We start from the raw sequence: 26,255 nt of genomic DNA on the forward strand, positions 1-26,255 counted from the left end.
CCTGAGGCCCCTTGGGTGCTCTTTGCCTTCCCCCGCAGGCTCCCCCTTGGGCACCCCTTTCCCTCTCTGCCCTCTGTCTCCCTCGATGCCAGGAGTCAAAAAAAAATTACACCTCAACTTCTGCCCAGGTTTTCTTTCCTGCAGACTGCAAACCTCCTACTGCTGACAATTCATTTGCTCTTTTACCTCCCTCATCTCCTACCATTCCCTCTTCTATTCTGGATAACTGTTTTTAAAAAAACCTCTTTCTGTCATTTGATCATAACATGCCTGGCAATGTTATTTTCCCAATTTCACTTTGTTTCCCCACCTCCTTCACTCCTCATCCAAAGCATTTTTAACATTTTCTCACTCAGAAGCTTATTCTGCAAGATGTAAGATGCCAAACACCACAAGTTTAGTCAGTAAGTGGAACTCATTGAAATAACTATGCAAAGCTGTGAAACACTTACTTGGGAATTACTTTATTCAAAATAAAAACACATTGAAGCAAAGTAATTTTAGAAATAAAGATATTTGCAGCATTCAGAAACAGTCACCCACTTATCTGAGCATACATTTTTTCAACGAGGCATTTAAGATGCTTCCTCTGCTAAAAAAAGGAGAAGGGAAGGATACATTTACAAAAACAAACCAACTTTGCTACCACTCTTTACAGTTTGCCAAAGATGGCAACACACTTTGAAAACCACAGATTTTGCTGCTTCCGTGCTATTGTTTAGCTACTTTTATGGTGTCCTGTGAAAATTTCAATGCACCTGGAAGGTATGAAAGGCAGGTCTTTATTGTCATTTCCAACAGCATCATGTATTCTTGCACACCTTGACATGGTTGGAACCTCCAATCAGTAGTTTTAGCCTGTCACACATTGAAGCATTTGATTACATATATAACCAAAAAACACATTTTCAAAGTATAATTTGTAGAAGGCTAATTCTCAAAGGATAGTTTTCAAATGTGACATTTTAAACTAAACTCAGCAGGCAAAACAAGCACAAATATGTACAGTTTCACATTCCAGGGGATTATGTGAATTGTATCTTCTTTGGAATCTGTAAAAAAAATACTAAAGTGCTTTTCAAATGCGTCCTCATTGATTAAAAGGACGGGTATATTGTACAAATGATCAGTTGCACACCAACATCATTATGTTGTTTAAAGAGGCATTTCAACAAAAAGATAAATATTATCAGCACTTAATTTTAGCTTCTCAATTAAGCATAATTTTAGGATTTCCAGACAAAAATCCCAACTCTACAGAATCTATTTATTAATTGGAAAATACAAAATTAAATAAAATAAAGTGCTTAATTCTCCAGTACTGTCTGGTTTAAGAGCAAGTTCACTGTCATTGTTACCAAACTCAACTTTTTATTGTACTTAATTTTCAAAAACTTCATACCAAAAAACCAAACCCACAAGCCTATATAGCCCAAAGTTAACCTAATTAGAGAACTGAAAGTTCTCACACAAACAGTGGATACCTGGCCAACCAAATACATAATTCAAAAATTAAGGCACTCTGTTATTCAAAGCAGGTAACAGAAAACCTTAATTTAAATACAAAATAACTATCTTGCAGTCTTTGTTAGGCACTACCTGGCTTTTAAAACTTCAATGTTAAAATTGACAAAACCAGACATTAATGTAAAGCTGAGAAGTTGTCTCTTCTTTTACAATTTGGGTTTTGTTTCTGCTATGGAATACCCAATTCTAAATTACATTGAAATTCACATTCCAGTCTTGTAAACTTGACATTAGGAGGGCTCCGGGTCCCACTCTAGATCTCCAGTGAGGGAAAAAAATCTTTTTAGAAGAGTATATGAGAACTTAATTCACGTGATATGAAATTCTGATTGATCAAAAGGAGTGTAAAGAGATTAAAGAATGATTAAGAACAACTATTTAAAGATTAGTTGTTACATAGTCCCCCAAAAGATGACTTTCCATGTCTGAAGTATAGGGCAAGACCGAGTGCCCTGCTCTGAAACAATCACCATGAGGTTTCCTTGGCAGCTGGTTTGACAGTGGTTAAGAGCACTAACACTCTGCATGTGAAAAAAGTACTGACACACTAATGCTGTCTGAACTACAGATACTTTTACTCTATATGGAGAATAATAAAGAGAGAGTCATTATATTCAAACCTCAAGTTTGTCAGCTTATTCCTGTTCCATGGTAAATGTATAAGCAGTACCTGTACTGCTGTAGTGATGCCATATTTGAAGACTCCAGTTCCCAAAGCCAGAGGTTGTGGCAGTACTGTCCACACTGCCTGTGGATGAAAAACCTGAGCACCAGCCTCAACTTCAGGACTACACATGGAGTGTTTTCCCCAGTGAGCAGCTGCTGGTCCCGTCCAGCCTGCAGCCACTGCTGCCATGAGGTAAACAATAAATGCCAAGAGGCAGCAAGATGTCTTGAATATGTTTGGCACTGGAAGATCAGAGTTCTGCTGTTTCTTGTTAGAGAGTTCTGCTTTAGTTTGTATCTGAGATAAAACATCTGCATCCCGATACTGCACACCCATTTCGTGCTGAGAATATGGCATATTCAAGGATTCATTTGGCTTCAAATCCTGGCTTTTCCAACTTGGTACCTGCTTTTTTACAGTGAGCCCTGAATCTCAAGGATATTTGGATCCAATCTACTACATCTATAAGTTAGTTGCAAAAAAGAATCCTCCAAGGTTAAAAGTAATGTCATTTGGTAATTTCCAAAAAGCGTAAGTAATTATTTAAGCTCAGTTATAATCTTTCTTTTCACAGAAAATGCTAACAATTCATTAACACTTTTAATATTATATTATGTGTTTCACTCCTTTGGTAAATGAAATGTTTATGTGTTGCTTTCACAATTTTTTACAATTACTTTTTGCCAGAACCGTAACAAATGTTTTGGACCATTCTCCCATAATCAACATTTGACAAACTGACCATAATCAACAGAGTAAGCCCACCAAGTTTGAGTATCAAATTAAAAACTATGCTGCCAGTTAATTTGTGGAATGCAACAGCTGACAGAAAAAAAAAATCTTCTTTCCAGAAGGCTAAATGGATCATTCTCACTGACTACGAAAACTATGCAGTTTGGGTTATTTTCTGGAAAGAAAGTAACAAAATAAGCTGGAAATAATATTTTTTTTTTAAAAAAAAAAGCTGTATTTTAAAAGTGCAGTATTTCTTTGCTTAATCTCTTTTGACACTGTATCATTTCTTCAAAGCTATTATGTTGAATGGACATGGAGCTAATGTTAGACCAAACCTTCCCTCCATAGATGGTTTTGCAGCATTTTCAGGGTACATAAAGGTAAAACTTTGCATAAGACTTGAAAAAATCAAGAACAGCTCCATTTTTGCCAACTGCTCGCCCATGCACACACGTTTACCTAAAGAACAGTTAGAAGAGAGGTATTACTGGCTTTATACAGTTGACCAATTTGTTAACACACATGTAATTCCTGTGCTACCTTAGTCCAAAAAAGGCTCAAACTACTGTTAAGCTATGACCTCTGAAGCTCTGGCCTCCTGTATTTGAGTCTAAGCATTGCTCAGCTGTACTAGTTCATATTAACAATATTTACATCCACAGCAAAAGCAGTATTAAAGGACAATTCATAATTTCTGCCTGGAGACTAGCTCTTTAGGAACCCAAACCATTTTTCAAGCCACCAACTGTAATAATAAATCTACTTATATAATTGGTCCTATGTGCAACTTTTACATCTCACCCCCAAGGCCCTACACTTGAAACACCACCACCCACTCACCCAGCTAATGACTCCATGTAGATTATCTTACCCATTCCAAAAGGAATGAATGACTCTTTCTTTATCAGCTGGCCATTTTCATCCAGAAATCTTGATGGCTGAAATTCATCTGGCTTCTCCCAGATGTTAGGATCTCTGTGTACTGACCACAGGTTGGGCACAATCACACTACCCTTAGGAATTGTATATCCCTGCAGCACTTTAAAAAAAAGCAGAGACAGTAATGTGACAAGTTGCTAGAAGAAAACATGGGAAAAATAGCAGTAAAAAGACAACAAGAGGATGTCACAAAAAATTATATCTATCCCTAGCTGTGGGCTGCAAATGTAGCAAAAGCTGAAGGCAAAGGTGATCTCTGCTACCCTGCTTGAGTCAGAATCAAACAAGAGCAGCTGGAAAGACACCAAGTTTTACCATCAGCTTCTGCACAGGGCAGGAAGCAGCAGTTGTCAGAAATGCACTCTGCAGCACCCAAATACTGTGACCCACTTTCCTCCTGCTCCTGTGCTGTCCCAGAGCCCCACCGCAGTCAAAGGATGGATTTTGAACTGTTGTGACTCAATGGTTTTGAAATTACTAGTCTCGTTTCAGCTGGTTGCACCTCACTCTCCTGCAAATCAAAACATTTAGAAAAGCAGATCAATTCAGTAATAGGTTTAAAAGTAGAGTATTGCTCTCTCACACTGACTTTGGCCAGTGCTCAGCTATGTTTATAAAAACACACAGATGAGCTGGAAGGCAATATTTCTTAATGTTTTCTGTATATGTGGAGGTCAGTAGTATAAGCCTTTAGCAAACCAATTACTCTAAACTGATGTTTTCAGACCTCTGTGTCAGAATGCCAAGAACAGCTCCGCAGTTTCAGGTACAAAGGTGGAGTCTCAGCTGCCAGCTATGACTTAGCACACTAGTCAATACAAGCTGACCCCCAGAGAAAAAAATCACTCAAGATTAGAAAAACTGCTGGATGTCAGGTCAGACATGCTGCTTACATAGAGAACTATGTCAAGGCCTCCTGCTCCCTATAAAGAGCACTTTACATATTTGTTTTACAGGTTTAATACATAAATGAGGTCTCTGTAAATTATCACTAGATGTCCCATCAGATCTTCAGATGAATCCCTAGATGTCCCATCAGATCCCAGAGGAAATGCTATAGTAACAAGTCTCTAGGAATGCTTACCAGCAGTTTCTGAGGCCATTCGAGGAATAGAAAGGGGAACAACTGCAGTCATCCTCTGCACTTCCATAATGGTTGCCTCTGTGAAGGGCATTTGAGCCTTGTGAGCAAGAGAGGGAACTTTGTCACGTCCTAGAACTGCTTCAATTTCTGCATGAACTTTTTCTATTCAAAGGGAGCAAGAAAAATAAAGAAGTCAAAAGACATATAATGTGAGAAGACATTTCAATTTCATCTGACTGTGCTTGCTTAACTGTTTACATAGATTTCTCAAAAATTACTTCAAGATGTGATTCCTAGCTGAAATAGCTATGCCAACATTAGCCTTAGGAACAGACTCAGCTAAGAAGAAAACAGCCAAGCACAATCTTGACAACAGTCAAGAGTAAAGCTACTGAGCTGACAGACATTGCTAGCACTTCAGTATTGGAAAAGTACAGGTCAAGTTCTGTTGCTACTCCAAACTCATAATCTTATTTTGGTAGTTTAATTATGCATTAACTTGGATGATGAAAACATCAAGCTTCTGCTTTGCAATTAAAAACTTGAACTGTAAGAGTGTGCCTGAGCATGAAGAGATGGGAAAGTTTTTCATGCAGTTGCTTTAGATACTTCATTCTGGTGCTGTTACTGCAAGCATTGAAGCCATTTAACTTGTTCTTGCCATTTCCTACTTTCTATTCACAGAGCCTAAACTCAGCTATTTCCCCCAAAGGCAGGAACAGATGCTCCTTTCCCAGACAGCCCTTATGCAAAGTCAACAAAGTTAATGAGATTATCAACTTTCTCATTCATTGGGAGCAAAAAAAAAATCAAATTATTTGCTTGCCCCTTTCATTTTACTAAAGGCTCAGCATACAAGTAATTCTCTTCACAGAGGTTTCCAAGATTCAGGATTTGCTTCACCTATGTACATACAGGATGATGTTCCTTTTCTTGCAGGTAACTTGCAATCTGGCTACACCAAAAAAGATATTCTTGAAAAAGGAGACCTCTACACTAACCTTTATTCAAAAATAATAGAAGTCAGTTTTCATTTTTTACCCTTTATGTCCTGCATACTTTGTGGTTGTTCCGCTTGCCTTTTCCAACCAGGCTGTTGATACTCTGAGTTTTTGTTCTTTTCTCTCCTTAGCAGTGATACAAGATTAAATAAAAGCTCAATGCAAAAAAAACCTGTCCCGGTTTCCCGAGCAGCATCCCCAAGTGCTGCCTGAACTGTATCTAAGGAGCCGCTGCTGCCATCTACTGGGTTTGCCCCAGAAGAAAAGCTCATGCATGAGGAACATCAAAAAACACAAAAAATACAGCAAGAGATGTGCTGACAGAGCGGCTCACCAGTACCTCCTTTGTGGGGGTTTGCTACTTTCATTAGGGACATATCATAGCCCTATATTCAGGCATGTATCTTCACAGTAATCTAAACAAAAAAAATTTTCAATAGATTAAACACAAAAAATTAATGAGACTGTCTCATACCAAATGTCACACCAGTGCTTTATCCCGAATAACTCATTTGTTCAGAATTTCTAAAAATACAAGGAACTATATAGACAGCAGTCAAACTTCTCCTCACATTACCAGCTGCAAAATATAAACTCCAGCAGTCTCTGCAACAGCATGTTATTTGAACTGTTACACAACTTTTCATATATTTAAAAATCTCAATGATCTTCAGAAATCAAGGACCAAAACAAAGTCGGGGAACAGAACAAACCAAATACTCCCCATGGCTTCACTATACTGTCCATCCACATTATTCTCTATTTCTGTGTAAAAAGCAAAACCATTCTCCAAAGAGAAAAATACTTATTTTTCCTCTGATAGCCCTTAGTTTTCTTTCCAAGACTGCAAGCAACTTTTGCTACTTATAAGGGATACACAATGCAGGTATTTTCTCTAGGGAGGAAATACATTTAAGAGAAATGTATTACCAGGAATAAAAAAAAAGGGCCCATACATAGCTCCAAGGCATTCAGGATACTGAGCATATTTAGATTACTTGACAAGAACCAGAGCGTAAGAGGATATCAGAGATAGGTAATAAAACTGTTAGAGACCAGCAGAAAAGTGAAAATTGACTAGCACATAGACATACAGTACCAGGCAGAAGGAAAAAAGTTTAAAAAACCAAACACAAATCTCTTCTAGATTCCATCTGTGTAATTTAGAATGCATCTAATCCATGTAACTGTATATCAAGTCAAGCAGTGAAAACACACAACATTAAAACAGAAGAACATGCCTATGGCAATAAAACTTGACATTTGTTCCCAGTGAACTCTCTCCCATGTACTGAACTGGTGACCTGTTTTGCAGTTTGGTTGACTTTATGCAATAAACTATGATCTTGACCTATTTAAAGAGATTTTTCCAAACAGATCCAACTCAGGGTAGATGAGACTACTACCAGTCATGACCCACTTAGTTCTGAAAAATTCCAAAACCAGAGATTTTTTTAACTCTCAGGGCAATCGGTGTAACTCCTTTGCCATGGTGACAGGGCAATTTATTTTCCTAGTATCTGATCAGAATTTTCTTATTGTAGGTTGTTTCCATTGCTTCCCTTCCCTCCGCTGCACACCTCAGGGGAGACTGCCTCCATCTTCTTAACATCTTTTGATCAGACAGTTGTAGATAGCATAAGGTTTTCCCACAGTGATCCTTCCCTAACACTGAACAAGACCAATTTGTTCTGCCTCTGTTTTTGTCCCCTCCATCCTTCATCATCAGCAACCCACCCGACTGCCTGCCCTAAGCACTCAAGACTGACAGGGAGAGGCCCTCTAACCACACTGGCAGCTGGTGCTGTGCATTTGTGCAAGTCCAGTTTGCTTAAGCTATCTCTGATTTGATCTTCCTCTAGAGCAGGTAGTGTTCTACTTCCCCAGACCCTGCTGCCAGGCTCAAGAACCTCCCTGCTCAGGGAGCTATAAAAGCAGACCTCAGCACTATGGTCTTCACACATCTTCTATCACTGCTACATACCTGGAATGTCATAACTGCCAAAGTTTTTCAAACATGCTGAAGTTCCCGGAATTGCTTGGGAAAAATAAAGTTGTCCCAAACCAGAAGAAATTCACAGATTAAAGGGCCATTTAACACTTATATATACCATTAACCCAGAAAATCATCATGGAACAGCAGGATAAGAGATGCCCGATTACATACCAGCCTTTCAAATCATACATACAACACGAACCATTGGCCCTCCAAATGATTTCTTCACTGTCACTGCCTGCTTCTGTTTCCAAGCATTCATCTAGAGCTTTACAGTCTGGAATAAATCACCTAGAATAAAAGTAATCTTACCTTGTACTTCAGGGTAAAGAGACATGTAGAGCAGGCACCACAGCAGTGTGTTGGAAGTAGTATCTGTGCCCGCGATGAAGAGATCACCGATGATAAAAAACAGGTAATCATCATTAAAACTGCTCTCCTTGTTGTTCTTCTCTTCTTCTGCATGGATGAAGTACATATCAATGAAGTCCCTGGGATTTGCTGCATCCAGCGTATCCCTGTGCTGGGCAATTATTCTCTTCAGAAAAGCAGTAATGTCTAACTCAGTTTGCCGAAGCTCCCGGAAAGGCCCAAAGGGAAGGTAGTAGAGCCAAGGGCAGATGTTGACCAGGACCATGTAGCTGTTCACGCTCAGCTCCAGAGCGCGGGCCATGTTCTTCAGCATCGTCTTGAACTCATCATCCTCGTAGTTAAAACGCTTGCCAAAAGCCATGGAACAGATAACATTGGACACCGCATTGCGAATGATTGGGAAGGGATTAAATGAATCCTTTCCATGCTTCAGCATTTCCTCCTTTACAAAGTTCAGCTCTTCTATGATTTTAGGCTCTAAGCTGTGTCTCCCTACTCCAAAATGACGCAGCGTTGAGAGAGAGAATTTCCTTTGTTGCTTCCAGACAGGGCCATAAGGTGCAAAAATAATACCTGAAAGAAAAAGGGAGAGACTGAAACCAAAATGCCTAGCTTTCAATTAGAAATAGTTAGCTATGCCTGCAACCCAAGAGCCAGAAGAGAAGGAAATGATGCATAGCAAATCTCTCTCAAGCACCTGGTCTAGGAGCTAAAGGGAAAACACAAGGTTCCTTATCATAGCTTTTGGAAATCCTGTCCCTCCTTTTCCTCATCACTGAAATGAATATTCAAGTTACAGCACTAGTTTCATTAGACTTTGCAAGACATAAATAGATGGAGAAGAGGGAACAGTTTGTCTGGGATATATGTTAGATACAGCCTTTTCTCCCAATGTCCTGAGACATGAACTTCTTTAGCAACAGAAGACATTAAAACACAAACTGATTTGTATTCCCCCACTTCGTGTTATACAAACTTCTCAATACTTTTTGCAAGTGTGTCTATTACAAGTGAGCTTTAGCTTTAAGTTACAATAAAAATACAGGATACTCGCACTGTAAGAAAATTGGGAAGGTGAAGACAGGTTCAGAAACACTCGGCAAAACCCTGCCTGATATGCATCTCAACAGTTTTGATGCCCCTAGGCACTTGTTCTGCATGATTATGTCATTATGAAACACCATTTAAATTAAATCCCTATTACTCACTTTCAAACAGAAACATCTCTTATGTTGAATTAAAAGACCACACCAAAGACACCACAGGGTAACAAATACACAACCTGCAATTTCTAATGTACTCCATGGTTAACCTGAGAAAGTTTAGTCATCAAACATGATCTAGTTCTGGATTTTTTTTCTTCTAGTAAAATGACACCATTTTTTGTTTCCAGGAAAAAAAAAAAAGTTACTTTGTTAAAGCAACATCCATTCTTCAGTCAACTGCAAACCTTAAAATTGAATTTAAAAGGAGAAATGGCCATAAGAAAATAGAAGTAGTACATAAGTACTAAAAGATGCACCACGTTTCAATATTTAACATTACTTACATTTTTATTACAAATGAACATTTCTATTAATGTTCCTAGCTCTTAATGCTAAAAGAATACAAACACATGACCTAGCTTAAAACGTCCTAAACAGCATTAGGAAGAGTCAGGACAAGCTCAGAAACAGCTGAATTTCATCTTTGCATGAAGACATTCCTCAGGCAATCTATTCAAATGCCCACTTCCTGGCCCTTCAAAAAACAGAACCGAAACTTCCCAGATTCCCTCTCTCAAGTGTTTTCTGTTAGCACTGGTGTCCTCAAGTAGGTTAAGTGAAAAAACAGGAGTATTTGGGGCTGAATTTGGCCAAGAACCAAGAACCCTGGGTTTCCACAGTTTGTGGCTGGGTTGCAAAAGAAACATGGATTTCTTGGAACAAAACAAAGTTATCACTATTTCTATCCTGCAACAAATATCTCCAAAACAGGCTATGCTTCCACAGTCTCTTCCCTTTTTTTTTTTTTTTTTTTTTTTTTTTTTTTTTTTGGTTAGGAAAATTAGTTTTAGGATCCAAATACTTTCATAAAAGAAAACAGATGTATTGTCTTGAATGTAAAAGAGACTTGCCTAGGCCCACAGAAAAGCTAACACCAACAACAAACCTCGCCACACGCAGTGAGCCTCTCCAGCAGTCCTGCAGAGAGCATGGGTGTTTTCTGATGTCCCTGAGCCCCAGACTGCTGCAGAATACTGACAACTGATTTGTAAATTGGGAAAGAATTACACAGAAGACAGATTAAGGAAGAAGGAAAGCATAAAGACAGAATAACAGAGGTAACTCTCAACTGCATCCCTACCAAGCTACAATAATGGAATAGTCCTTTGTTAATTTCAAAGAAAATCTGCCGGCCCTAAAAAGCCAAGTTACTCAGCACAGACATCTCTACTCTTAAAAAAACCCAAACAACAAAATTAACCTCCCCTGTAAACAAATTAATGCAAAGCAAAACAAAACAAACAGCAAGAAAAAAAAACAAACCTAAAGGACATAAAATAATAAATTCGGAAGTAACAATAACCAGGATTTCATGCTCACTACAGAGGCCTAATCTCTACGAGCTGTTAATGAAACCCTTTCAATGCAACCAACAAACTCACAAAACCAGAGAGTTCATTTTATTCCCCCTTTTTACACAAAAAAAAAAAAAAAATCAAATCCTCACAAGAAGCAAAGGCTTACTTACTCCTCCATCCCCTTTTTTACAGCTAGCTCAAGTGCTGCTACAATACTGGGAACATGCATAAACACAGCACTCATGACATTTAATAACATTCTACTTCTGTATTGTCAGATGTCCACATGTGGATGGATATGTACAGTGGCAGACAACCACTCTGACTCCATGTACTCTACAGATTCAGTCTTTGCTACCTCTCGTAGCTTTAGAATACAAAAAACTAAAACACTAAAATTAGACCACAAAAATATCTGGTTTTCCCCAGTCTACTACTTCTCTTTCTGCAGACATATGTGATAATTAATTAAGAATTAAGAATTGATACTACCTTCTCCCTGAAGTTATGGCACTTTCTATGCAGCCAAGAAGGCCTCCCTCACTTACTAATCAAGTTGCTGAAATGTAGTGTTTGATATTTGTGATACTTCTACCTGCTCTCCCCAGGCACAATTATTTTCTTTGCATCTTACATGCAACAGAACCACACAGCTGAGATAAGCCCCTCTTTCTTCCATACCATACCTAGCAGGGCAGCTCAAGGTAAAGACAAAACTATACCAGCAAATGTAGCTTAGAAGAAAGTATCTCTGTAAGCTCATACCACAATAGCTCACTTACAGAATGAAGGAACCCAAAGAACCCAAGGACATGCAGGAACCCAAAACGGACACTAAACCTCCCAGAGCTGTAGTACCCAAATTGTGAATGGTAGATCTGAAGTTACCCATCATCCTGTCTTTATTGTTTCTTTTCCTAGCACATACTAACATAACTGCTGCTGTCCCTACCTGCAGAAATATTTCAGCCACAAACTCCTGAAATTATCTCCCAAACCAATCTTAAGAGGCCTCCAGTTTGAGTGCTGTAACCCATCTGTCTCCCCCACGAACCACAGATGAAAAAAGCAACACTCGTTAGCACAAACTCAGCATCGCAGAGGCTCAGTCATCTCCTCTTGCCACCACTAAACCCAAGGCAGCACAGGGACAGCATCTGCCACTTCCACTGGCATTTGGAGAACCAGCTTGCAGGGGGCAGTGGCCCCACTGCCCATTTTCACCCTTTGTGCACTCAGAAGACATCATCACCCTTGTGGTTCGCTGTACAATACTCCTACATCTGTGGCAATCCAGCATGCTGCTAACACGAGCACTATGGAACAGCTGGGGATGTTGTATGGACTGCTGGGCAGCCTGATGCTGTAGTCCTCATGCCCAAGCACAGCTATGGTGACCTTACAGATAAAACCAAGCCCAGAGCAACACAATGTCCCTGCCACAGTGCAACACAGCCAGGCACTGTCCCTGGGCTTGCTTGTAGCATGCTTTGGCCATGGACAACAGGTTCCTGGTACATCCAACTCTTCTGGAGCACCCACTGGTGGAAGCTGCAAACTGTCCTGGCTCCTCTTTGGTTCACCATATTCTAAAAGGTCTGACAGAGAACAAGAAACATATGACATTCACGACATTCAAGGGAAAAGAAATCTACTATGGGTCTGAATATTAGGTTTTACAGCACTGGTAAAATTATTTAACTCCTCTTCCCCTTTCCTTCACCAGTTCTTGCTGAAGTACTGTACCTAAAAATACTCACACATGATAACAACATGCCAGTAAGATCTGTCTTGGAACAATATCATTAAACCAACACAAAACATCATTTGTTTTTTTTATTCTTTAAACTGACTTCAGCAATGGTACCAGATAGCATTTTAATAAACAAGACCTAACCCACTCACTTTCTTTACTAGGGCAATTCTGAAATAGGAAAAAAAAAAAAAGGAAAATAAAAACAGATAAATGTTTCATGCACTTAAAAACCATAACCATGGAAAAAATAAAAAATAGGTAAGTTTCATAGCAAGCCAGCACACTAACAAGCCTTCTGTTGTCCACCTCCTAAACTGAAAAAGGGTTAAGTATACTTTCCTAAACACTGAGATCAGTAATGACCTAAAAACTAAACATGAAGAAATTCTACCTGCAGTAATGTCAGCATGTGTTTAAACCCTTCATGCCATTTTTCTGCAAAAGCTAGTAACTTTCCTTTGGACTCTTAAAAAAAAAGTAAAGGACAACCAAACCCAAACATGCTCAGTAAGTTCTGACAAGCAGAATAACGCACTTGCAAACATCTCAGCAACAGTAGCCTGCACAGAGGCAGTGCAGGACCACACAGCCATGGGACTCCACAGAAGCCTGATCTCTGCCACCGCTACCTTGGTAAGAACTGGGGAATTGCTCAGTACCACTGCCCAAATACTCGAAATTTCTTCCCTCCCACAGCCAAAATCAGAAAGCTCCCAGGTGACAGACCAGATGTGTCTTAAACCCCTGCACGAATGCCAGTCACGGAAACAACGAGGTTGGAAAAGACCTCTGAGATTGATTCCAACCTATGACTGAACCAACATGTCAACGGGACCATGGCACTGAGTGCCACGTCCAGCCCTTCCATAAACACCATCCATCACGGTGATTCCACCGTCCCCCTGGGCAGTTCATTCCACTGTCAAACCACCCTTTCTGTGAAGGAATTCCTCCTAATGCCCAGCTTAAACTTCCCCTGGTGCAACTTGAGGCCATTTCCTCTTGTCCTATCCCTTATTACCCAGGAGACCAACCCGCCCTGGCTACAAGCCTTTTTCAGGCAGTTGGGGAGAGAGATAAGGCCTCCCCTGAGCCTCCTCTTCTCCAGTCTAAACCACCCCAGCAGCTCCTCAGTCCCTTGGCCGTGCACAGAGCTAAAGGGATCAGGCACTTCAGTCACCCAGAGATGCTCTGCGGTGCACGGCTCAAGCACCGCCAACTTCGCGGGGATGCTGCACCTCAAGGCAGGGCGAGCTTCTCTCTGTCAGCAGCAGGGCGAGGGACGTACGCGAGGAGGAAAAGGCAGGTAAATAGCTCAGTCCGCAATCCGTGGGAATTATTTAGAAATTTCGGCAGAGCAGCCACGGTCCCGAGCAGCCCCCGCTCCGCAGCATCACCGCGGCCATCACCGGGTGTGCGGCAGCTCCCCGGGCGCTTACCCTTGTGGTGGGTGATCATGAGGACGATGGGCACGGAGGGCCGGTCGCTGAACACCTCCGCCTTCTGCACCAGCGCCTCCCGCACCGCGCCGAAGGTGTTGAGGATGATGAATGGGCGGCTGCCCACGAAGAGCCGGAAGATGCTGCCGTACATCTTGGTGAGGCCGGTGAGGAAGACGTGGGGCGAGAAGGCGGGGGAGAGCCGGTCGCCCTTCACATCCACCGCCCACCTGCGCAGCAGCGGAGGCGGCAGAAGGGCGAAGGCGAAGTTGCCCACGAGCGGCCAGGGCGCGGGGCCCGGCGGCAGCCCCGACAGCGCCCGCGGCCGCCGCCGCAGCAGCCAGTAGCAGCCGAGCCAGCACAGGGCCGCCAGCAGCAGCTCGGTGGCCGTGGGCGGCCGCAGCAGCCACGCCCGAGCTTCCGCGGCCGTCCCTGCCATCTCCGCGGGCGGCGGGAGCGGCGGGAGCGGCGGCCTCGGCCCGCCGCGGGCGCGTAGCGGTTTAAGATGGCGGGGGCGGGCGGGAGGCGCGGCCGGCGGCGCCCTGACCCCGGCCCGCCGCCTGTGGGCGGGGAGCGGGGCCGGCCCCACACCGCCCGCGGCCCGGCCCGGCAGAGCCGCGTCCCCCCCAGAACTCGTCTTAAGGGTAACTTCCCCCTCCCTCTAGTAAACACCTTAGTGCACTTATTCCAGCTGATCAGCAATATAAAATTTAACCCCTAGAGAGGTACATTGACTTGGAAAAAATGCCACTGTCTGGTTTTCCCAATAATTTGCTGCAGCACCAGTGTGTTTAGTAAATGATCTATATGCCTTCACTAACACAGAAAAGTATTCACGTTTTGCCCACAGTCCTTCTCCTTTAAAGTAACCCCCAAAAAACAAAAACAAAAAAAAGAACAGAAACAAGGGAGCTTGTCCATTAAAAAGGGTGTTGCTAAACAAACTTTTTTTTAAACAGTTGAACATTCAGTAAAGATAGTGACAAGTTGCTCATAAAATAATGGCTGAACTGTATTAAAAAGGTTTTATTGGAATTATACAGAAGTTACAGCAATTTCAGAAATACATAAAGCTTTAAATGGCCAAGGTCAGTTTTCATCTGAGCAATTAAGGCAACTGTCTCTTTAATCTAAACAACAAGTGGACATTTCACCAGCCATGGATTGAACAAAAGAGAAAGACTAAGAACAGACTTAGACTGGCAGAATAGAATACAGCTTTCATTTTGTCCATATTCGGCAGAAATTCAGCAGATAATTACAATGTATACAAATAAAATGCATCTATTAGAAAAAATATATAAAAACAGATGAAAATTTAGCTGAACTAAAGGTATTTCATATCTGAGTCTCCAGAAAAGTTTGTGGTGTATTGTGAAAATAAGAAGCTAAGGTATTCAGCACAGCTGAAACACATTACTGTTTTTGCCTGTTTTCTGTGTACAAGAGTAATCTAGCCTCACTTCCTTCAGTCTAGTCAAGAAGCTGAACTAGATTTAAAAAATGCCTTCCTTCCCTATGTATGCAGCTGGAAGTTTGGTTTCAGTGGCATATGGCCAATTCTAGGCTGTCCAGATATTAAACTGCACATTAATTTTGATAGAAAATGTGATTAATTTCAAAACTTTAAGTGATAAAATATAACTTTTCCTCTAACATATCGGTACATAAGTGGATATTTCAAGTTAAAATAACAGCTGTTGCAACATTAAAATCAGTTTCTGCAATTTAAATTAGAACCAAATAACCTCTTTTAAAAATATGAAATTAACAGTAAAACATATCAGGTACTTGACTAATATTCTGCATACCCCTAATAACTACATATACAAGCTTTAGCACTACAGTCCTTTCCTTGTAAATCCTTCCTATTCAGTCCTAGCATCAGTGTAATAAAAACCACACCTCCTTTAATTCTGCACTTAAGGAAAAACCGTTCTTCAAACTCTCCTACCCCTGAGGAATCAAAACCATATGGTGACACTTTTAACGGGTCAAAATATAGCTCCATGCAACAAGCAAACAAAAATCCCCACTAGAGTAAAGACTACCAGGAAAAAAAAACAAAAACAAAACCAAAAACAAAACACATCTAAAATAGAATACTTCAAAGGAACTAATTTTTCTTTAAAGATAACCAAGTTACAGAGTTAAGGCCCAAGCAGAAGCATTGGAAGTTTAACACAGTAAACTCACAAAAGCAACGTAACATTCTTTGCTCAAACTTAATCTTTGAATCCTGTCAATGCTTAGGACTGTTGACCAGCTGTTCTACACAGCTGCTTAGTTAGCACCCATTCTCTTCAAGTATGGGCTGTAGTTTTATATGCTTTATTTGAGCTTGCAGGCAACTTTTGGATTTTTACTTCCACAGGCACTTTATTAATAAGAAACACTCTCCTTGTCAAAACCACATTTAAAATATTTGAAAGTTCTGAGCTGCACTAGTGCACTGAAACATGTTTCTGTAACACAGCAGCTAAAGCTAAAAAAACTCAGTTTTGGCCAAGTGCATGTCACATGCTCATAAATGTGTTTTTGCAGAACATTGAAACATGCAGCCATTTGCCTCTTAACAGTTCTGTAAATATTGCACCTTTTTTTGTAAATTAAAAAAAATATATAATCCATTTTCTCTGAAGCATCTAGTAATTAAAGTAGGAAAATGATATTTCAATGTGGCTTAGCACTATTACAGATTACTTTGTTCAATCTTTGGCTTTTCCAAGGGTCCTACTATAAAAGCAGGCACAGAGACAAGTAGGACAACAATCCAAACTATTGTTCAGACAACAAACCCCCCCCCCCCCCCCCCCCAGCCCTGGTTTTATCCTAGATGGTGCACTTATTTCTGCATTAAATTAAGTTATTCTACACATGGAATATTCTTTGCACTGAAATTCCATAAAATAGATCTTTGAGAACCCCATTTACTTCCTGAAGTGCTGGGTGGAAGTGGTTAAAGAGAATTTATTCTAGTATATGAAGGATAACCACTTAGGGCACAACCATTTCAGAGCAGAGGGATGTGCTGCAGTGCCACCGGTGCACCTGGGCATGGCACCCGCTCTGCACCTTCATGTGTCCAGGTGAATTAAGGGCATCCTGCTCATTGAAGAGCTGACTACAGAAGGATTGCCATAGCTGTCACAGGCAGATACTTTCACAACTGTAAGCTCACAAGTAAGGGGCCTTTAATAAGAACTAAAGGCTCGGTATTCTCTGTGGATAGAAAGTGTAGGTACTGCTGCCCAGAAATGCTTCTTGGAAAGATCTGGAAGTGCACTGTCCATTTTATGCAATAAAATCACAACCAAAGGGAGGGGGACAGCAACAGTAACTTCTGCAACAGAAGGCACAAGACATTTTTTCGTCTTAAGAAAGAGTTGCTTGTGAAGCTTTCAAACAAAGCTAGAAAATTACTTTGTTGTTTCACAATCTAAGCAATCTAGTTTAAGGTTCCTTCACATGTTTTTGTAATGTCATACTGTGAACTGCCTTGACAATTACCTTGTTTCACTTCACCTCTTTAAATACCTATATGGTCATGTCCATCACAACTTGTTTGGGATTTTTAAAGTTTCAACAAAATATACACCTACACTGCATAATCAAGTGTCCTCCTAACACAGCTTTGTCCATTTCACATCCTCTCCCTCTATCTCCAAGGCTTTAACAGTGATGATGAAGACAGAGAATTATTTTATTTCAACTACCAGCCTGTCCCTTAATCCTACCTATTGAAATTCTTAGATTTTAGACTGAGTTTCAGAAGATTAGCTATCCTAAATGTATGAAAATTAAGAATTGGACATGTGATTTAGAACAATATACACTCCTACTGTTTTCCTACATTAAAATACAATTTTTTACCATTTTTATATAAAACAGAAATAGAAAAGCATTGTATTTATATAAAAAGCATTTGGAACAGGCTTAAAATGTAGAGAAATTTTATTTTATTCAAAGGTGTCAACAACAGCTTTCCTTAGTGTTCATGTGTAATAAGAGAATACCAGCTCTTTATAATATTTGAGATCATTAGCACCATAAATGGATATAAAGTTTTTGTTTTTTAAAGATGTGGGTGGTTATGTAAATAGTCCAGCTGTATTCATTAGTACACAGGTTGACAATAAAATCTCAACTTGTATGTGTCAAGTAAACCACACAGGACAATTTCTTCAACATGTTTTACCAAATTCACATTTGACAGTGAAGTGATCATGACAGACAGCACCTCTGGAGAGAAAAGCTACAAGATGCTCCCATTATTGCTTTTTTAAAAGTACAGCTAGTGCAATAGTTGCTTTGGATTTTTTTAACACAATGAATAGATTGCAACACAAATCACAACTCTAGCTCTAGTACCTCTTGCGTGTACACAGCAAACTGTAACACTCAGTTACCTGACAAAGTATCAGTTATACAGTGTCATCCTGAAAGTTTTACAACATAAAAGCCAACTCTTGCTAATTGTGAAGAATTTATATGAAAATGGCACCAAATTTGCAAAGATCAGTAGACACTACAGCACCAAAGGTTTCTCAGTTTGTTACTGTAGTAGTCTGCTGCATGGTGTTTGCAGAACTGGACCCTGAAGCTAAAGAACATCCTATGAGCTTCTTACCATGCGTGCATTACAGCATTCTTATATTACCTTGGAGGGTCCCTCACCAGCCAGCATCTTTTCTTGCCTAGTTTTTCCAAGGTTGGATATACAGCTCCAATTGACATAAAGAGCTATGGATACCCAGGATCCAACCTAGGAGAAGTCACACAAGAAAAGCTGTCAGCTGACAAGGATGAAACCACGTTGCAGCCAAAGTGAGGTCCTGTGCTGTTTTTAGGGAAGTCTTGAGAGTTTTCAAAGTCACATGGAAAACATGAGAACCACAGCCACCAAACCATTATTTCTGCTTTTACTTTCAGGTTCCTTGGTATAACCCTGACCTCAAAAGCTAGCAGAACCTTTTTCACATCTCACACATGCTCTCCTAAATCACGAAAATAAACGCAAACAAATGGGCTAAACATTTAAGATGATTCCTGAGGGAAAAGAAGTACATCCTACCACGTTAGGTTTTGAAACTTGAAATTATTTTCAAGTAGTAATTGTGCAAGGATGTGTCTGATAAGAATGCCTTTGGCTTTAGGGTTAATTATGAAGCCTTCTCAAATGTAAATCCTACTCTTCTGTATTGAGCCATTTAGAAAATACAATTAGTAGAAGCAGAGGTAGACAGGAGTGTAAAGCAGCACAGGCTTCAGCGTAAGCAGCATTTTGAGTGGCAACAAACTGAAACAAGTGGAATGCAAACCTAGTTTTTACAGAAGTAACAAAGCACTGCTAAGTTACTCAAAATGTAAGAGGGGTTGGAGTTCAGTAATATATTTTAAGGTTCATACACAAACACTTCAATGACAGAGGTAAAAGTAAGCAGGGAGATAAATTTCCATTTGGTATTCTCAGCACACTTGCCATCTTTAATGAAAAAAAATTTAGAAAGCAAACAGTGCTGCTCATCTTAAATGCAACTCACACCTGAAGTAATACCCAATTGTATGCTCTGTTGAATTGGAATACAGCTCTCTGATGACTGGTTTTACAGAAATCTGCCTTTTCAGCCCCATTATAGCTTTGACGTTTAAGTGACCTTCACTTTTTAGCTATTGCCAGCTTTAGTACTGCACTGTCAGTCCAAAAGAAGCTCAAAAGGACAGGTACAGAATCCAATATTGCTTATGCCAGAAAAACCCTTTCCACATCCATGTGCCTGTGTGATGCCTGACCCCAACTGCTCGAGATGCTTTTATTTCAGACTAACTTCTGACCACTTTTTCTCTTAATTAAAAAAAAACCACAAGTCATCTTCAAACATATCTTTCAAAAATACTTTGTGAAAACTGAACTCAATTGGCACAAAGGAGATTCTTCTGTAGTAATTCTTTGCAGTGTCACAAATGCTAACCTCCTAAAGACCTATTATGCTGAGAGAAAATGCAAGAGCTAACATTATTTTTTAGGCACAGCTTGGAAGAAGACTATTTCTCCTAGAAGAAACCCATGTACATACACCTTACAGGCAGCAAGTAAAGGACAAAAACACTCACTCCTCATCCAGCAGAAGGACTGGGTCAACCACTACAGAATCATTTTAAAAAGTGCAGACATTAATTATAATAGTGTAATAAAGCATCATTTTTCAACTATAGTACAGATAAGACTGCATGTAACATGCAGCCAATATAATTTTAATTCAAAAAGTCACACACTGCTCATCCCAGCAGGAAGCAGTTGGCCCTCTCCTCCTACCTAGTTTGCATCTTAAAGGTTAGCATAGAGCCAAGAGCCCCAGAAAAACAGCTAGCTATTTGCTCAACTCCAAGTTTTTTGCAATTAAAAAGTTTTCATTGAAAAACAAGTCAAACCTTTGTGGGTTTTTAATCACTGATTTACAGTGTTTCATATACATGTTAGAGACCACACAGTATTGTTACTTCATCTTTAAAAATCATTCAGGCACTGAGTGTTTAGTTAGGAAAGATGAGTTCAGAACTGGAAAGTTTCCTTGCAATACATGAGCTGCCTGTATCCAGCCTCACAATCTTATGTGCTGCTGTCTAGGTTAATAAGATTTAATCATATGGTTAAATCCATGGAAACTGAAGCCAACTGGAAAAAAAAACTGCATTGTGTTTTAAGCATTGCAGCACTTCATTCTTGTTTTAGAAACTATTAGTGACAGCTTGTAGGAACAACTTATAAAAGACTGCTAATAATATTTAAGTACTTTAATCTCCAAGCATTTCTCACCGAGTTCAGTTTTGTTTTTAAACTGTAAGTTATGGATGAGAGCCAGGACAGATACACAGCTGTACCACAGAAGGATGTGCTTAATACTGCTGTTTCCTTATAGGTCTGGGTTGTTTTGTTTTTTGGGTTTTTTTGTTTGGTTGGTTTTGTTTGTTTTTCCAGAACTATTATACAATTTAAATCAACACTTCTTGCAAACTAGGTGTAGTTTTAGCTCAATTTCATGCAAAAAGCAATATATGATCATCTACTTCAGTGTTTTCATCTGCCTCCCTTTTCCTTATAAACACTACAAAAAAGCCCTTTGTCTCTATTCTGTTTCACAGCACTTTTCTCTGGATTCTGAGCAGCATCATAGAGTGGCACATGAAGGCTTACTTGTCAGCAAAGTTACTTGAATGGCATGCTAGGATATTTTTCTCATGTGTACATTCAAATACTCATTTGAATGATGCCTAATAGGAGTGTCTACTTTTAAGATCCCTATTATCAGTAACTGAATTTAAGACATTGCTTTTACAATGCCTGCAATAGAACACTTCAATACAGAAGTATTCAATCTCATAGCATCACTCTAATTTCGTGTGCCAGTTTTAGGCAAGACCAAAACATTTATATTGTAAAATACCAAGATGACAATGAAGTTTTACAACTATTACATCTGCCAGTAAGGCAAAATGGTTCCAGTCCATCTGGCAGCTTGGATCCATTTTCAAAATAAGCCCATGAATCTTTAAGAGTCAAGGTTTATGCATTAAAAAAAAAAAAAACCAAAACAAAAAAACCAAAAGCACAGAACACAAAAACCCCACTAAGAAAGAAAAAAAATCCTGCAAACAAACAAAAACCAAATAAAGCTATAGGAAAGGTCGTTTGAAGTTAATGGAAAGACTTCACCTTGCACTGAAGCTAACGGATCTGTCTCTAGGACAGTAAATCCCATCTAATGAAATGAGGAAAAGAATCTGGGTTAGTACCAACCAACTCAGGATAAACTGTCTAGCCAGATACTACTGATAGGAGAAAGCCAGAGATTGAACAGATTCTGATTTAAGACCCTAGTAAACAGATTTGCAATAATCCAATTAAGAGAATAGTCTCATCTCTTTTAAGACTTCCCAGTTCTGTCTCTGTTGCCGAGCTTTATTTCTCTATTACATGAAGGCAGTGTATTTTAACATAATTTTTTTTATCGTTTTCCTCTCTCCCAACCAGCTGTTTTTTGTCTTTTTTTTTTTTTTTTTTTTTTAAGGAGGGAAGCAAATCGAGTACTAGGGTTCACAGCAATGTTTAGCACAGCAATTTTTGCTACTATGCCACCTGTGGTGATCTTTTCAAAAAACAGCAGAAAAGGATGACTAACAGTACCATTTATGTCCACATGGGAGTGCTAAGCACGTACCGAAAAAGGTGTCCATTTAAAGTGCTTTTAAGTAGACGCTAAAAAATTCTGGCATTTGGAGTAAGCATCGGTAGCAATAGCACTTAGCAGCACATTTCTTTAAATGCTCAAGTTAACATTTAAAATACAGATTTAAATTTACGCTAGGCATTTTAAGAAAGCTCACCAGCATTTAAGTCATACTGATCATCAGGTGTACCAATGTAGTGGGTTGTTTTTTTTTTTTCATTAAGTGTCTGTAAAGTTCAACATGTAAAAGCTCTTCAGTTAAGAAGAGCACGTTATAGTCACAGGAAAGGGGCACCCCACATGACATAGGACAAATATTACTGTAACCAGGAAAAAATAATTAGTGGCATACTGCAAAGTATTGGGCACATACAGACCAAATACTATACCAACCACTTGATGGCAGGCCTACGGGGAAGTCAAAATTTCTCCTTTTTACTTACTGCAATCTCTTGCCTCTTATGATGAAATTATACTTTAAGCTTCATGGTATTTGTATACAGTGATCACCAAGATGTTAAAATTATTAATTTTTACATGACAGTTGTGGTTTGTATTGGATAAACAACTGTAACAGTAAGAACTAGAATATACCATTACTTATTTTATCACCTTGCATATAGGTCTAAAGAGTTGTCAAATACAGCTATACTATCCAAGTTTGTAAAAGCACTTAAAAGCTATTAAGAGCATAGAAAACTGGGGCTTTCTGCTACTTAAACACATATATCCCTTTGAGACCTTTCATACATTGGATAAATATTAAGTACTTAAGGGAGGACTGAGCTGGAACAGGAATCGAGTATTTTGAGCTAGAGCTGCTACTTAAACTTTCCTGTTGTATTACAATAGAAGTCTCTATCAAATTCAGCAGTGGAATGAAAGCTCACACAGCCTAACAAAAGCAGAGTCTTGGTTCTATTTCATTCCTGTTTCTGAAAGAAAAAAATGTGAAAGTGATAAGGGTAAAAAACCCCAAACACTTCATCCTCCATGAAGAAAGCCTACTTTGCAGATCTATTACAGAAGCCCCACTGTCAAAGTGTTTATTTTTCAGCCACCAGATGAAAACCACTGCTTAAGCTCCTCAGGTAATGCCTTTCATCATGCTATTTTCAAGGCACAGTGACTACTAATGAAATCCATTCATCACTCTTAAAAGATAGCATCACTACGAGTGGATTAACATGACCATATTTATGGTATCACAAAGCTTATATTTTAGATTTAAAAATTATGAAGTAGTACTGATATAACAAGTATCTCGGGAGATCTACTGACTGGAGTTGAACAGATTCATTTATATGATAGAGAAAAAGGAATTTCAAAAGCTTTTTGATACTGGCTTTGTAGCTGTTCAAGATCTACTAGAAGCAAGCAAATGAAAGCACAGATATGCCCATATACACACAACTTCAGGGGCATATTATCAGAGTACTAAATTCATTTTAAATAACAGAATCAAACTGCAGCTGAATTTTCTTAACTTTTTTCCAAAAATATATTGAAAGGAACACTTTATTGTATTATTTTGATAATGCACAAAAATATTTGAAATGCACAAAAGTATTCTTATGTACAACTCAGAGAAATTATCCCCTTAACTGAAAATTACTGGTTTTGCATACTCTGTATTTAATTTTATTACTAACTTTGGACTTTTTAAAAACAAGTTGTCATTATTCACACTTGTCACTCAGTTCATGACATTCTTAAAATAAGCAGCATTTTGTTTATATTAGTATCACCCCAACACAATGCAGTTTTATCTTTTCATTAGGTTTTAGTGAATATCTGAAAATAATATTGAGTTAACTGCAGAAATTAATACAGACTATAAATGGCTAAACATGGTGTGCTAATTTTCTACTTGGCTTTCAGAACAATACAAAACAACATAAACCAACAAGAACAGGTAGCTGTTAATCTATGGTTTTGTTACATGTTCACCCCATGGTAATTTCCCCCATTCTCAGCCAACTTGTTTAGATAGCCATTTTAGCTGGACTGGGAAAAAAAGGTAATCTATTTTTGAGTTCTACGACAGAGGCATTTAATATGAAATTATTTTACATTGTAATTGAAATGCTGCTGTTGCAGATATTTCATCTTAGCACTTTTCTGTTTATGTTTTTTTTTAAACTAAGTCACAGAAACGTGTGTCAAGAGGTAAAAGACAAAAAAAAGAAATTCAATAGAGAACTATGGCTCCCAAGCAAACCTGCTATATAGCTTCAGCAAGAGATTGCTACTAAAATCAAAATGTTTATTTTAAATGTAGCCCCATTTTGGACCTGGCCTTGCATCCCTCAAGCAGGTGAGAGCTGTATAATTTCTGCCTGCATCAAAAACTCTAGGATTACTCTTACCAATAAATAATTTTGTTTAAGGTATGTGCTTTTGTGTATATCTGCAGCTATATACACTGACAGGCACTGTATAGCTATATAAACAAGGCCAGCTGTAATTCAAGATTCAGATGTTGAAACCGTCTCTTACTAAAAATAAAATTTTAGGCTCCTTGAGCTCTGATGCTAGTAGCTGTTTCTAATTTGCAAATTCATCAGGTAACACAACTGTTTAAATATAAAATTACTAATAAAAATGTAAAAATTGGTATATAGTAGAACACATGGGAGATAATGGTGGTAAGTAGTATTTTAGGGTCCTAAGATATTCATACCCACAGTGTGTAAAAAAGTCAGACTTGCTTCCAGCTGTACCAGTCACACAAAGGCCTTACCTTCATTAGCAAGAATAATGCAACAAACCACTTCCCACAATTGTGGTTTTTTATACACCTCAATACGCCAATATCGTGCCTTACATGTTAGCATGTTTTTTCCCTTACATACTCCAGAGCTCTGAAGATGAGACTTTTGGGTGCTTCTATGGATGAGTGATAGTAATGGAAGTGTTACTCTGGTCTTTGGCACCTCTATCTCATTAATAAATCACAGTCCTTCTCCATTTTTTCTTTAATAAAAAAATCCCATCAGTGGTGCATTTCATTAGTACTGAAGAGTAGAATAGGTCTGTCCAGCCAGAGAGGAAAACATCTGAAATGCAATATATGTGTCTACAACTGTCTTTCCATCAATTGCACAGAAGCTTGGTCCACTTCTTCAGTTACAGTCTTCTTAAGAACTTTGGTTACAGCATTAATGTTTTGGTAAAAAATAAATCAAGAATGAAAAAACCAGAGCAGATGCTTTCCTTCTTCAGGTAGATTTTTCATTGTCCTCTCCTGTCTTCTGAACCCGTGAATACTTTTTGCATGAAGATTTGAAGCAGCTGGGAGGCCAAGATATTGGCCAGGAAAAACTGCAAGGAACAGAGCCTTGCACATTCTTCTCAAAGAAATAAAATATTGGATACCACCACGCTCGAGAGAGAAAATTCGTCTGTGAAGACACCTTTAAAGTCTGTATTGGCACGAACATGTAAAGAGGGAAAGGCAACTGTCAGTTTAAAGGCTTACAATCAATTAAAATTAATATTAAAATCAGTCAAGACAACAGCAAAAATGCAATGCATTTACATGAATTTCTGCAAAGAGCCTAGAAACACAGAACTGAGACAGACAATAATGAAGACAAAAATTGAGACAGACAACAAATACATACTACAAACTAAGCATCTTGACCACAAAGGGATGCTTTGTTGCTGTGCACATTTTGGGGCAACAAAGCACTCAAGCGTTTTTCAATATGATTGCTTTCAGGCATGTTATGTTTCCCCTGATGAGTAATAGCTGAGAATTAGATTAAATGGGCTTAAGAGTTATGCTTCTACTTGAAAGTGCTGTTGAAACAATAGAAGCAGAAACCTTCCAAACAGTGTAACTTTAAAGACATTCATACAAGAATTGTCATTAAATTGTAAGACTGTCTAGGTAATTTCAGGTGTCCAGAACTTTTATTACTAAACTACTTCATAAGCTAAGAC

The 26,255-nt window shown here is 39.1% G+C and overlaps 2 protein-coding genes across 7 annotated transcripts in view; both read right to left on the reverse strand.

Moving 5' to 3' along the window:
• Positions 1-438: 438 nt before the first annotated feature.
• Positions 439-14,594, reverse strand: CYP2U1 (cytochrome P450 family 2 subfamily U member 1). The gene is made up of 5 exons (XM_021525520.3): positions 14,080-14,594; positions 8,262-8,894; positions 4,953-5,114; positions 3,801-3,968; positions 439-3,388 (listed from the first exon to the last, which is right to left on the reverse strand). The coding sequence occupies exons 1-5, from the start codon at positions 14,516-14,518 to the stop codon at positions 3,210-3,212; spliced, it is 1,581 nt and encodes a 526-aa protein (XP_021381195.1). The 5' UTR covers positions 14,519-14,594; the 3' UTR covers positions 439-3,209.
• Positions 14,595-15,090: 496 nt separating this feature from the next.
• SGMS2 (sphingomyelin synthase 2) overlaps positions 15,091-26,255 on the reverse strand; it is a 44,308-nt gene continuing 33,143 nt past the window's right edge. For all 6 annotated transcript variants that reach the window (XM_021525496.3, XM_085578106.1, XM_021525497.3 and 3 more), the window contains exon 6: positions 15,091-25,732. In XM_021525496.3, coding sequence (XP_021381171.1) covers positions 25,529-25,732 — 204 coding nt within the window. In that variant the 3' untranslated portion in view covers positions 15,091-25,528. The remainder of the gene's footprint in view (positions 25,733-26,255) is intronic.

This window comes from Lonchura striata, chromosome 4 (assembly GCF_050655825.1).
Source record: "Lonchura striata isolate lonStrDom1 chromosome 4, ASM5065582v1, whole genome shotgun sequence".
In the NCBI taxonomy this organism is placed as follows: domain Eukaryota; kingdom Metazoa; phylum Chordata; class Aves; order Passeriformes; family Estrildidae; genus Lonchura; species Lonchura striata.

Bases quoted from the DNA above. Each gene is read 5' to 3' on its own strand.
- CYP2U1 (XM_021525520.3), bottom strand. From the start codon at position 14,518: ATGGCAGGGACGGCCGCGGAAGCTCGGGCGTGGCTGCTGCGGCCGCCC. The intron at 8,895-14,079 runs GTAAGCGCCCGG...TTTTTCTTTCAG, and splicing joins CATGATCACCCACCACAAGG to GTATTATTTTTGCACCTTAT. The intron at 5,115-8,261 runs GTAAGATTACTT...CCCTTTGAATAG, and splicing joins TCTTTACCCTGAAGTACAAG to AAAAAGTTCATGCAGAAATT.